Source organism: Lolium perenne, chromosome 4, assembly GCF_019359855.2.
Source record: "Lolium perenne isolate Kyuss_39 chromosome 4, Kyuss_2.0, whole genome shotgun sequence".
Classification (NCBI taxonomy): Eukaryota; Viridiplantae; Streptophyta; class Magnoliopsida; order Poales; family Poaceae; genus Lolium; species Lolium perenne.
In genome coordinates this window covers 343,222,909-343,237,245 of record NC_067247.2, presented here as the reverse complement: position 1 = coordinate 343,237,245, position 14,337 = coordinate 343,222,909, and the positions used below count along the sequence as shown (strand labels likewise).

General features: G+C 43.4%; 1 protein-coding gene across 1 annotated transcript; it reads left to right on the top strand.

The window, feature by feature from the left end:
• The first annotated feature begins 8,033 nt into the window (after positions 1-8,033).
• LOC127297130 (deSI-like protein At4g17486) lies at positions 8,034-13,725 on the top strand. Its single transcript, XM_051327408.2, has 4 exons — positions 8,034-8,252; positions 11,022-11,239; positions 12,252-12,539; positions 13,211-13,725. The coding sequence occupies exons 2-4, from the start codon at positions 11,026-11,028 to the stop codon at positions 13,450-13,452; spliced, it is 744 nt and encodes a 247-aa protein (XP_051183368.1). The 5' UTR covers positions 8,034-8,252; positions 11,022-11,025; the 3' UTR covers positions 13,453-13,725.
• Positions 13,726-14,337: the final 612 nt, after the last annotated feature.

Here is a 14,337-nt window from a genome sequence, read left to right as displayed (position 1 = left end):
CGTGTCCCTCAATGGGGCGGAAAAATCCCACACCCATTCTTACTATGGCATCTTGAGGTATTTCATCACCTGCACAAACATCAACTTGCCCCACTTGGGAGCCATCATTTTCTTCGAACTTCACACTACAAGATTCAATGATAATCCCGGAGGATACATCAAAGATTCTATAAGTGTGAGATTCGGCACCGTAACCAACAAATATACCCTCCAAAGCTTTAGGAGCAAATTTAGACAAACGAACTCCTTTGATTTTGTAGAAACACTTACAACCGAACACCTTGAAGTATGAGATGTTGGGCTTGTTGCCGGTGAGTATTTCATAAGGAGTCTTGTTCAAGCCCTTGCGGAGATAGAGCCGGTTGGAGGAGTGACATGCGGTGGAGATGGCTTCGGCCCAAAAGTTATAGCGGGACTTATACTCCGCCATCATAGACCTTGCCATATCCATAAGAGTCCGGTTCTTCCTCTCCGCAACACCATTTTGTTGAGGGGTGTAAGCAGCGGAATATTGATGACGAATCCCCTCATCACTAAGAAAATCATTGAGTGTGTAGTTCTTGAACTCGGAGCCGTTGTCACTTCTTATTGCCATAATGAGGAGGTTGTGTTGGCGTTGCACCTCGGTAGCAAAGTCAATGAATATTTGTTGAGTCTCATCTTTTGTCTTGAGAAAGTAGACCCAAGTGTATCTTGAGTAGTCATCGACAATCACCAAGCAATGTTTCTTCGCACCAAGACTTGCATGAGTAACGGGACCAAAGAGATCCACATGAAGGAGCTCCAAGATCCTCTTGGAAGAGATGGTGGTCTTGCTTGGATGCGGAGAGTCATGCATTTTGCCTTCAACACAAGCCCTACAAACACGATCTTTGGCAAAAGACACATTTTCCATTAGTCCCACAATATGGTTCCCCTTGTGAAGACTTTGCAAAGTTCTCATGTTGACATGGGCTAGGCGGCGATGCCACAACCAACCCACGTCCGCCTTTCCGAATAGGCACATCGCACTTGACGTGGTGGTCCCCGAAAAGTCCACCACATACAAGTTGTGTTCGCGATACCCAACGAATGCGACTTTTAGAGTCTTGCTCCACAAGAGGACCACAATATCATTATCAATAAAGACGGCGAAACCCATCTTGCCAAGGGCGGAAACGGAAAGCAAATTGTAACCAAGGGTTTTGACAAGCATGACATCCACAAGAGTAATGTTGTGTGCAACCACAACCTTGCCAAAACCCAATACCTCGGATGTAGAATTATCGCCAAAGGAGACGGTGATATCATTTATGTTAGGCCTCAACTCCTTGACGAGGTTCTTGCCGCCGGTCATATGACTTGTACATCCACTATCAAGTACCCATTTTGAACCTCCGTGGCATAGTCCTACATGAGATCAATTCTTGGATTTAGGTACCCATTTTTCAATGGGTCCTCTTTTGTTAGCAACAAGGGTCTTTGGGACCCAAATAGACCAAGCAACATAACCATCATATGGACCAACATACTTAGCATAAACATCACCATAATAATCTTTAAAGAGAACATAGTGAGGATTATCTATTCCCGCACCATCATCATTAATGGTGTTGCCCTTTCGGGTTCACCATTAGCTTTCTCATGTGCGGGCTTGGTCTTTTTCTTGCTTGCCTTTTTAGCCTTGGAATTAAAACCAAGTCCCTCCTTCCCATTGTTTGATCTTTGCTTACTCAAAAGATCATCCAACGAAAGTTTACTTTGGGGAGAGGAGGTCCTAGCAAGTTCATCTTTCAACCTAGCATTTTCCTCAATAACATTTGCATGATCACATGAAGGAGTAGAGGAGCTAGGCACATCATATGAGGCAAGCCTAATTTGAAGTTGCTCATAAGACTTGGATAAGAGAGTGTATTCACTCTTCAAAGCTTTGTGAGCTTTGTCTAGTTCATCTAGACCTTTCACAAGTTTCTCATGATCAACCTCAAATTGAGCCTTTTCCTTTTTAAGCACTTTAGACTTAGCCCTAGCAAGATCTCTAGCTTTTGTGAGCTTGTTAATTTTATCTTGAGGCTCTTCAAGAGTTTCTAGCCTCTCCTCAAGAGAGGCTATAGTTTCTTGACTTTCCTCAAGAGCATTTTTAAGAGCATGGATTTCAAGAGAGTCTTCTCTCTCTATTTGACCCTTTTTCTCAAGCAAATCACCTTGTTGAGCTATACGAACCATGAGGCTAGAAACATGCTTCTTAGTGTTACCTTGTAGGTTAAGAATGAAATCATCAAACTCTAGCATTTCTTGTTTCACTTTTAGACTATCATCATCAACCCCTAGATCACTAGATAAGTTAGGCATAGAGGGGTTAGGGGATGATACCTCGGAGGATTTAGCCATAAGGCAACTTTCTTCCTCCACATGAATGACCTCATTGGGGGATTCACTTGGTGATGAAGAGTTAGTGGAGAGGGAGGCAAGAGCGACCAATCCATTAGAGGTTGCATCTTCTTCATCATCAACATCATCATCTCCTGAGGTATACTCTTCTTGAGTTGATAGCACAATAGGTGTGTCCAAGGAGGACCTTGCCATGAAGCAATGTGCATTCTTGATATGAGGGTTCTCATTGGGAGATTCAAAGAGAGATGAAGAGGGGGTGTTGGTGGTGGCGATGGCGGCCAATTCCTTTGAGCTTTCTTCATCTTCATCACCACTAGAACTTTCAACTTCATCGGTAGAATATTCTTCCCTTGTTACTAGCACAACTCTTGAGGGCCTCTTGCCCTTCTTGGTCTTGTTGTTGTAGAACTTCTTGTTGAGGGGCTTTGAATATTTGCCCTTTGAATCTTTGCTCTTGTCCTTGGGAATGAGCCTCCCATTATGAAGCTCTCTATTTTCATAGGGGCATTCGGCAATGAAGTGGCGCTTGTCATCACAATTGTAGCATGATCTTGTCTTTGGGCCAAAGCTAGTGAACCCACTTTTGTTGTTCCTCTTGATGTTGTCTTCCTTGGCCTTGGAGGGATCAATCCAAAACGACTTTGCATGGAAGGCCATGTGGTCATGGTAGTGGCATTGCAAATCTTCCGGATAGGTCATACTCCAAGATGCTCTATAAGATTCTTGAGGAACCACTTCTTCAACGGAGTTGACCACCAAGGCAAGGTTGGAACCTTTTGCCATTCCAATAGCACGATTGCGAGAGTCATGAGAGGTTTCCTCAAGCACCTTGAGAGCTTGCAACTCGTGCACAACTTGTTGAGAGGTGAGAGAGGAATAGCATTCCCTTCCCACAAGGGTCTTGACATCAATGGGTACAAATGGCATCATGCATTCAATGTACTTCTCCTTGATCCAAGAATCATTGATGTGGGTGGCACCAACAAGCCGGAAGGCATCGGCAACGGTGAGAAGTCTTCCATACATATCTTCATGATCTTCATCCGGGAGCCTCATGAACCCTTCGGCTTTATTCTTGAGAGCATTATACTTGTTCCTTCTTGTGCTCTCACTTCCAATGCAACTCGAGGTCAAACCATCCCAAGCTTCCTTGGCGGTGGTGTAGTTCCGGACACGATGCAATTCCTTTGTCCCCACACTTGATTGAATCATGTGCAAGGCGGTGTTGTTGAGTTGACTCTCAATGGCTTCTCTTCTAGTCAAATTGTCGGGGTTGTATGGCTTGAAGCCCACCTTGATGATTCTCCATAATTCATTGGAAGCACTACAAACATGAGAGCGGAACTCAAATTGCCAAGTATCGAAATCCTCAATAGAAAACTTAGGTGGGTCGCCCCTAATGTTCAAATGAGGCATGGGAACCGGTATATCGGGTGATTGGAAAGGTGGAGGTACTCGATTGTAGCTCTCACTTTCACTAGTTCCCTTGGGAGATGCAATGGGGGATTTGATAGTGTTTAAGTTATCACCTTCCACGGGTTTGGTAGATGAGGGTAAGTCCGAAGCCTCTCCCTCATGTACCACACCCGTGTCTTTAACCTCTACACTAGGAGCCTTGGGAAGGACCGGAGCCAAAAGCTCGGCAATCATCTTTTTCATGCTTTCCATTTGGGCTTCCATGGAGGACTTCAACGAATTGAAGTCTTCCACGGAGACCATCTTGGCGGCCCCTTCCGAGGACTCCTCGTCCGGCATACTCTTAGGCGGTTAAGCCCGAAATAAGAGCCGAGGCTCTGATACCAATTGAAAGGATCGTATGCCGCACCTAGAGGGGGGGGGGTGAATAGGTGCTAACCAATTTTTAGTTCTTTTTCAATTTAGGCTTGACACAAATGGTAAATTCTCTAGATATGCAACTAAGTGAATTTACCTATATGACAAGGCTACCAACTAAGCAAGATAACTAAGCAATAGAGAGAGAATAGGATAGAGGTAACCGAGAGTGGAGCACGCGATGACACGGAGATGATTCCCGTAGTTCCCTTCCTTTGCAAGAAGGTACGTCTACGTTTGGAGGAGTGTGGTTGCTACGAAAGCCAAACCAACAGCCACGAAGGCTTCACTCAGATCTCCGGTGAGCAACGCCACGAAGGCCTAGCCCACTTCCACTAAGGGATTTCCTCGAGGCGGAAACCGGGCCTTTACAAGGTTCTTGGGGCACACATCCACAACCAAATTGGAGGCTCCCAAATCTGTTACAACACAACAATCAACAACAATACATCAACACGAATCAACTAGGGAACCAAATAGGAACACTAGCATGAGATCCCTCAAACAAGAGAGGGGGAAATGAAGAACGCTTCGGTGAGGATGTAGATCGGTGTCTTCTCCTTCGAATCTCCAAAGATCAAGAGATTTGGTTGGGGGAGGAAGGAGATCTTGCAAATCTTGACTTTCTTTGAGTTGGCTCTAATGGAGGTGGCTTGGCAGAATTCTTGTGCAATGATTGAGCAAAGAGGCAAGGAGGAAGAAGGGGGGTATTTATACCCCCACTCAAAATGGAGCCGTTGCAGTTTCCGGGGGGCCGGATAATCCGGCCTAAGTAAGGGCCGGATAATCCGCCCCCCCCGGATAATCCGGTCTTCGGGGCAAAAGAGTGACAATGTCCGGCCAAATGTCCGGCCTCCTTCCAGAGTTGATTTTCTTCCAGTCCTTAGCGAAAAACGGGGGGGCCGGATATTTCCAAAATATCCGGCCCGGATAATCCGGCCCTGGTACAATACCGGGACATTATCCGGCCAAATGTCCGGCCCCCTTCCAGAGCCAAAATTCCTGAAACACTTAGCCAAAAACAGGGGGGCCGGATATTTCGACAATATCCGGCCTGGCCAAACTTTTTCTGAAACCTTTTTGACACACGATCAAATCCAACACACATGAATAAATATCTATGTAATCCCTGTACCACTTAAACAAACATTAGTGTATCATATATATTGACATCAAACACACAAAACATAATGTGAGAGATGTTCTTTCAGACGCTCAGCGCGTCCGCGCAGCGTCGGCGGAGACGCAAACCTGACGCATATTTAGGTCAGGTTTGCGTCTCCGCGGACGGCCTGATCACTTTGCGTCGCCCTGCTGGAGCAGACCCGGAGATGCCCTAAGGACACCTTGCCGTGTCTCTAATACAAGTCTGCAACAACATAGTAGTACTACACATCAGAGGCGTACAAGGTAGGGTTGGTCGAGTGGTTACCCAGGTGCAGAGGGACCATCACCGAAAATTTATGCTATCGCCGATTGGGAGGACGGGACCATCTGACGGCCCAGTATAAATGGCATTATCGGGCATTATCCTTTATCACGCTGGCTATAACACCCGACCCAAGATTAGGGATAGAAAGTGCATGCATATAGGATTAAAATGTGATCCTACAATCATGACAAGGAAGAATGGTCGGTTAGTTGCGCCAACGTCGTCTTCTTTACGAGCAAACGAAAGAAAAGTGGCTGGTTGTCAGGCACAAGTTCATGAAAAAGAAATCTTGTAAAAGGAGTGCAGTTAACCTTCCAAAAAAAAGCTTCATCTCCGGAGGGACTTCAGAATAGAAGCTGCCCATGTTCGCAAATCCAATAATGACCATTCGTCGTTCGTTCACATGGGATTTTCGTGAAATGATTTGGTGCCTACGTTTATGGAGCATGTGTTTCCGTGTAATAATTTCAGAACCCTTCTCAATAATGGAATGTTCTAAGCACATTAACTACCAACCTCATTCTAATGATTATGTTCCTGTTCCAGAAGCACCTCACTTTTTTAAAATGGATATCAGGAAGGCTTTTACAAATGTGTCACATCAACTAGCTCTTTTTTTTTTTTTTTTGACAGACATCAACTAGCTCTTGGTCCGGCTGCCTAGGCTGAGAACACGGGTTCTTAACGAAGCCACACGGTTAATGCCTCAACTGGAAGAGAATTTTTTTAACACCAAGTATCTTCTACGAGTGTGGCATTTGGGGATTGGGCTACATGGAACCCATTTTTTTTTTCAAAAAATTGAAAATGGTATTTCACAGTTTCAAAAGAATAAAAATAAAAAATCTAGAGGTAGACACTGATGTATTATACCATTGGGAAAAAAGCAATAAGAAAGACCGAGTATTTTGGGCTGTGCCAAATTCACAAATCTGTGGATCTAAAAAGTGAAAGTACCTCTAACATTTGTCAGAATTTGTCCTTTTTCTGTAGCCTTGAATATAACGTATTTTATTGTGGGATTTTGCATAGTGGTAGAGTACATCGTTGGCTACATCGAGATTTTTCTTTCATTTTTTTTAAACTTTAAAATGTGTTCGAATTTTCTACATTGTACTAGGTGGTATATATATATATGTCATGACTTAGTCACATATTATGTAGTTAAATGTTAATCATCACATGATTTTAGATGGTATACATACACTTAATTGTTAGAGACAATGCTAGAAGACACTACATTGTATACTTTATTGTCAACTCTACATAACATGGATGATTAATCAAATATCGTCCTCTCAATCCTAGCACGTACCCTACACGTTGACTTAATGAAAGCCTAGCATCCATTCCATTGACTTTACACACTATTATATTTACTTAATTCTAAGGTCTCCTTTGCTTCAAAGGAATTTCATAGGATTCTTGAAGGATTTTTTTGCTTGATTTTTTTCCTACCTTGGTCCTTCGATTCACGGGTTTGGAATGCTTAGGACTCCCCCCCCCCCCGCCTAAGGATTCACTTGCACTCTCTTTTGGAGAAAACTTAAATTCCTTTGCTTTTCTTGTGATGCCAAATGCTTTTTCAATCTAACTTCCTATAGTTTTCCAATCTTATTGTAGGATTCAAGAGGACGTGCCACTTAAATCCTCTGTTTCCTCTTATTACATTTTGTTGAATCTTGTAAATCAAAGAGGGCCTAACTTTTCTTGTAAATTGGCTTAAAGAGACCGCCCACTATATGAGTATGTTTATCAGTTTATGTATACTACCAGCGTTCATAATTGTCACATCCAGATTTTGGCAAATTTAAAATATTTATTTATGGATGGATTGAGTATGTAATTACTTTATCTAAAGAAGCGACATCATTCATGCGATTCGGGAGCTATCTCGCAATTATTAAGTTCCACATGGCACCAATTAGCCAAAGATTCAAGAGGTTTTTTCTTTCCTTTTTGAAATGGATCCAAGACTGTTTTCCCCAGCGACCAATGAAGAAAAACATTGCATCAGCCACACAAGTCCAAATGGCGATGAAATAAGCCCTGAACTAAAGCCGGGGAAAAAGAAACAATCGCTATCAAACTTGGACCCATATGAAACCAAACTTTTCGATGGAGATTCTGATTTCAAAAACTGCAGTGCCGAGATTCTGGCGCTTTATCTCAACTTGATCTTTTCCTCCCCTGAAACCTGGCCAGAGCGCAGCTCTCCACGGCGACCGGCCGTCTGTCTATGAGACTGTGCCTGTCTACTCTACTATCACGCTCCAGTTATTAAATGTACTACGAATAAAAGGCAGAGCTTTCAAAAAAAGAAACGGAGAAAAGAAGACAAGGCGAAAAATTACAAATACGCCCTTGCCCCAACGGGCCCTGTTCCTCGGTGCCTTTCCCCAGCCATCACGAGAGCCGAGCCCAACCAGCCAGCGCTACTCCACCACCACCACCACCCAACTGCGCCTCCTCCAGCTCCAGGAATCGATCTCCCTCCTCGGATACCTTCCCTCCCGAGCCCGGCCTGCTCGCCGGCAGCTGCGTCGTCTCGGCCAGGGGACCGCCATTGGCCTCCCTCGTAGCCGTCGCCCTCCGGCCGGCCTCCGTTCCCGCGGTAAGTAACAAGCTTTGCTTTCCAATGCCGCGAGATCTTGGCCCGGATCTGCGCCTCCGTGCCTTTCTTGGGCTGTTTCGACGCCGCATCTCGCGGTTGCTGATTCGGTGGAAACAAGGCGGGAGCCGGGAGGGGATGGATTACGTTACGCCGCTCATTTCTTTCCATGCCGACATCGTTCGTCTGCTTCCCCCTCAGCCGGAGCCAGCAAAGTTGTTGGGCGGCGTCACCCGTTGTTTCTCTCGGGCCTTCAGTCCAGTTTGCTACTCCCAGACGTTGCTTTCCCAGCTGCGGTGCAGGTCGTCTACCTGTACCGAAACAGTTGTTGGAGTCTGGGTGATGTAACCGTCCCTGGAACTGGAGGCCTGACGAGTTTCCACATCCCCAGTAATGGAGCAGGGCGGTACGTGAAAGCTGACTCGGCACCTACCTGGCTGGTGCATTGTTGAAATGGGCGAGAGTGATCTTCTTTCCTTTCCTGCTGCTGCACGTCGTGCTTGTTTAGAAGTAAATGTTTCAACTTTCAAGTGCAAGATTGACGAATATCGCGCGGCATTGTCATGGAAAGAGTGTACGCGAATCAATCTTTGATAGAGAGTAGAGCTAGGCCGAGTACGTTGGGTGGGAGTTTGAAAAACAGATCCGATCTGTTGGCTCTCTTGTCTCTTACAAGCCCAAGTTAGAGATTCCTAAAAGCATGGTTGTTTTGAGACAGCCAGTAGGATAGATTGTTTGAGCTAGTGGAAGTAGCAGCCTGAGGAGGTTCATACCGAAGCTGGTTGTGCATTTCTCTGAAATGTGCAGCGAGACTCAATTACATCGGAATGACAACTGCCGTATTACCATTCATGTGAACATCATTCGTCCCCCCTCGGTTGGAGCGAGTATTGCCGTTGAAATTAGTAAGGGCGTTAGTTCATTCTGGTACCGCCAGATGAGGCTTTCGCAGGAGCTGTCCTGTTTCAGTTTGTTTACTTGTACTAAAACAGTTGTTGAACTTTGGGCGCTGTATTACAGTACTGTGCCTGAAAGCCTGAGTTCCTACTTCCCAGTAATGGAGCAGAACGGCACATAAACCCAAGTTGGTACTCACCTGGTTGGTGCATTGCTGATTTTTATTGTTGCTGTTGTGTGTTTGCTCAAAAGTAATTGTTGCAAGTATAGTTTGAAGAATTATGCGGCATAGTCACCAACAAAGTGCGGAGGACTCTATCTTTAGTACAAGGTACACATTGTCACAAACAAAATCTGGAAAAATCAATATTTAATAGTAGAGGGTAAAACTAGTACATTCGGTGGGAGTGTGAGAAAGAGTTCCCATCTGTTCGCTTGCCATATATAGTCTTATACTATCTTTAAATTGGAGCTTCTTATATGCATGTGTGCATGCAGTTAGTAAGACTTGGTTACGAACTTACAATCTTTAGAAAGCATGACTCCTTTGAGTCTGTAGGACTCAGGGTTAGAATGTTTGAGCTAGTGGAAGTAGCAACCCGAGGAAGTTCAGACCGAAGCTGGTCATGCAGTTCTCTGAAATGTGCAGTAAGACTCGACTACATCGGAATGGCAACTGCAGTTTCATGTCAACATTCTTCGTTCTCCTGCAGTCGGAGCAAGTACCGAATATCACCGTTAAATTTAGCCAAGGGGTTACTTCATTCTGGCACCACCAGAAGTTGCTTTCATAGCAACAGTCAAGTTTCAGTTTGTTTACTTGCACCAAAACAATTGTTCAAGTTTGGGTGCTGTATTACAGTACCGTGCCTGAGCGGCACATAAACCCAAGTTGGTACCTACCTGGTTGGTGCATTGCTGATTTTCATTGTTGCTGTTGTGTGTTTGCTCAGAAGTAATTGTTGCAAGTATAGTTTGAAGAATTATGCGCCATAGTCGTAGTGTGGAGGACTCTATCTTTAGTACAGGGTACACATTGTCAACAACAAAGTCTGGAAAAATCAATCTTTAATAGAGGGTAGAGCTAGTACATTGGGTGGGAGTGTGAGAAACAGTTCACATCTGTTTGCGTGCCGTATAGTCTTATATCTTCAAATTGGAGCTTCTTAAATGCACGGGTGCATGCAGTCAGTAAGACTCGGTTACGAACTTACAATCTCCACATTTAGCAGCCTGAAAAATTTCACGAAGGCAATTGTATTTCTCTGAGCTCTCATCTGAAAATTGCAGTAAGGCTTGATAAATGTTTTGACATCATAATGGCAACTGCAGTATTACCTTACCAGTCGTAGGATTATTGCTGCGGTGACATTATTCCTTCTAACTGAAGTTTACAAATATCAAAATAATACACGCCCAAGGGCCTAGGAGTGGGCTACTCAGATCTGTTCTATGGGAACATATTAAGAATTCTTAGCATTGTAAAGTAGTCCAAACATCTTATATTCATACCATGCAGCTATACACTCATGTTGTGGTTACCTAGCCAGCTTAAACTTGTTGAGGACATGCTGACCTAATTGCTTTCATATTTCAGAAAGGTGGGGGGTTTAAGAATGGTTAGGATGAACCAAAATTTTAGTTGCTGCATTTGTTTTACAACTTCGTCAAGTTAGATTTAGCCTCTTCAAAATGAATCCCTTTGTTACTTCATACTTTTTAAGTTTTGAGATTGCCCCTTATTAATATTGGTGTATAATGAAAAGTTGTTATCTACTAGTGAAAAAATATTTTAGAGAAAGTTGATGCTGTTAATTGTTTTCATTCCTGAACTTGATCCTTCAGATATTGATAATCTGATTTAATTATTTGAAGAAATATGAAACTAAGGACAAAGCGGCCTGGATGGAAGTCCCTTGTGCCTCTGCAGTTGAGCAGGAAATCCGCCATGCGGTTCTTTTTGTTTCCCAAGGTTCAGGCATCCGGTCAATCACCAAATGATACTCCGGTTTATCTTAATGTGTATGATTTGACACCCATGAACGGCTATATATATTGGGCAGGCCTTGGTATATTTCACTCCGGCATTGAAGGTTCTTTTCTCTGCCATATCCATCTTTTGTTAGTTAATGTACAACCTGCGCGCTGGTTCATTTTATGTGTTTTTTTTCCATTTCTGTTTCCATTTTTAGATCTAATAATCAAATATGTCTGTACTGGTGCTATATTTACTGGCTATTTACCCTTGAATGTTCAGATGATTTCACGTTATCTGGCTCATCAAAGCTAATGTAAATCATTAACAAAGAACCACTTACTGAAGTACCCTAGCTGTTACTTAATTACTCAAGTATGCAGAGTGCATAGTGGGATTTTGGATAATAAAAGTACTTCTAGCCATCGGGATTTCTGGGTCGTATTCAGTATCATAGAAATTTAGCATGCAATGCTTCGGTCATTTCAGCTAGTACAGATTATTGAATAGCATATATAAGCTACATCATGTACTCATTCATGCCGCCACTGCTGCAGCGAGATCATATTGCTACATTTTACGTACACCTGATTATTAATTGCTTTACAGAGACAGACAGTGATGATAGCCTATGTTGGCCTTACGACTCCAAATATTATGAAATGGAAGAAAAATCTTAATATCTCTTGACGTTTATGGGCCTTTTTATATGACATTATGACTTGGACTTCTATCCTTCTATCTCAAATGGGTAGTTTTAGAAAGGCGAACAAACACATGTTTTTGGAGATCTACATGGATGTAAATGCATCTCATAGACATACAATAAGGATGTCATCTTGGATCCAGTGTTTATAGGACATGCTACTCTGGTAAATATTTAGTTGTGCTAGTCTGCTGCACAAGAAGATGGATGTTTAGGACTCTCCTTGTAGCTTTTATAAGCTTCAGCTTAGTCCTCCATTTCCATCTGCTTGTGCAAATATGAAAAACAAAATTAAGTGAGACATGGTATTTGAGTCCAGATTATTGTCTTCATGCAAATAAAATTGGGTAATTGTTTTGGAACGAAAGTTCAGAACTGATCTGAATAACGATGTATTCTGACTGCCTTTGTTTCTCATGTGCAGTTCATGGCGTCGAATATGCATTTGGAGCACATGATTATTCCACAAGTGGTGTATTTGAGGTAGAACCCCGTCAATGCCCTGGTTTCAGATTCAGGAGATCGATATTTCTTGGTACGACGTGCTTAGATCCCATCCAAGTAAGGCAGTTCATGGAGCTGCAGTCAGTAAACTACAATGGAGATACTTACCATCTTATAATGAAGAACTGCAACCACTTCTGCAAAGATATGTGTTACAAGTTGACCGGCAGCAAAATTCCCAAGTGGGTGAATCGGCTCGCCAGAATAGGTACTGTACCTTTATGCAAGTGATGCATCATGGGTCTTATTATTAGTTGTTTAACAGTTGGGTAATGCAAAAGGTTGTTTTGATAATGATGGGCACAGCTTAATGTGCATAGTCAGAATGCATTGAGCACTCTGATAGTTACTGCCTGTCATTCTTGCTCACTGAATTCCATTTCCACTTTAGTTTCCAGAATTGTAGCTTACCCAATTGTCGCATAAAGTTTTACTTTTGTGGTCACATCACTTGCTAGTGCAATTCGTCAGTCTTCACAGCAATGGGACTTGAGACTTGACTGATTAGAAAGAAGTTGAGCTGAGTCATGTGCTAAATAGGCATTGCATTCAGCATAACTTTGGCACAGTATGAAAACTCTGACTTTGTAGCTTGAGACCATGGTCCATGCATTTAGAGTTGTAAAAGAAATCAGATTATTGTATATATAGACTATAATTTTCGCTTTTCATAGCATTTTGTTGACGTTTCTTGTTATGAACTGGGGTGAACCGAGGCTTAGCCCGCCCAGGTTCGAATCTCCGCACTCGCAATTTGGTGCCATACAAACAATCACTTGTAGTAAAATCACAACGCTTTGGTTTTCTTCCCCTTAAAGCCAAACATATTTTTGTTGTTGTTATGAACTGGGAATTCATTTGTGTCATGTATGTCTACAGGTGCCATTTGCAACTGCCTCCTCCCGGAGTCACTCAAGATCTCCCCCGTCGGCCACGATCCAAATAGCCAACCTGAAGATTCGGAGAAACGGCGGCTGCGGAATCCGTTGAGCTGCTTCTCCTCCATCTCCAGCCAAAAACAGCTCCCGTCGTCCTCCCCGTTCCCTCCCTCGCCCGTGAAAGAGCCCCTTCCGAGCTGTTCATCGAAGAAGTCTAGCACCGCGTCGCTGAGGAATAGGTAGCCAGCGTAACTTTTGGTATCAAGTTGGCTAATTCGAGCGGCGGCGCATCTGGACGGCAATAGCATGTGCTGTTGTGTCTGCCATTTAATTTTTTTCCTCGGTATCATCAGCCTAGCGCTTCCTGATGTTGTTGTTGTATCATGTAATCCCCGTGACAAAGTGTTGCTACAGATCTCATTTGGGTGTGTGGATGCAGCTCGATTCCCACCCACTCGTGTACTCGTGATAGACTCTGGACAGAATGGATCTGTATATTAATCCTCTATTCTTTCAGCTGTGGAAGTCTCATCATGCCTAATGTCTTCCTTGTGCCCCCTATCTAGGGGTGGAAATGGACGAAACCTAGTGGTGCCACATTTGTTTTCATTTTTTTTTGCCGAAACAAAAATGAATACAGAAACGTCGGAAACAAAAACAGAAGCAGATATTATTGAAAACAGATTCGGACTAAATATGCTGTTTCGTTTCCGTTTCTGCTAAAAAGTTTCCGCTTTGCAAAATTATGTTTCCATTTTCGTATCTCCATTCCATTTCCGTGTTTCCACAGAAAAACTGGAAACTTTTGGCTGCATTTTCATCCCTACTCGTCCATGCTGTAAAATATCATTGTGATTTCTGCAGTATACTGTAAAGCACAGTTCAGTGCTCCATTCAGCAGTAAACCGGCAAGCTACACTTGATCCACTGCTATGGCCATGCTGAATTGTAGTTTACATGTGATTATTTCTGCAGGTCGTGCAGTTAGCCATCTCCAAAAGCACATGCCAGTTCTCACTTGAGCAGTAAAGGCTACATGAAGACGCCGACGCAATCAGCTCTAAAACTAAAAGCATGCGCGAGTTCTCAGGTCAATCAGCAGTAAAGGTAGCAGCTACACTGGGATGG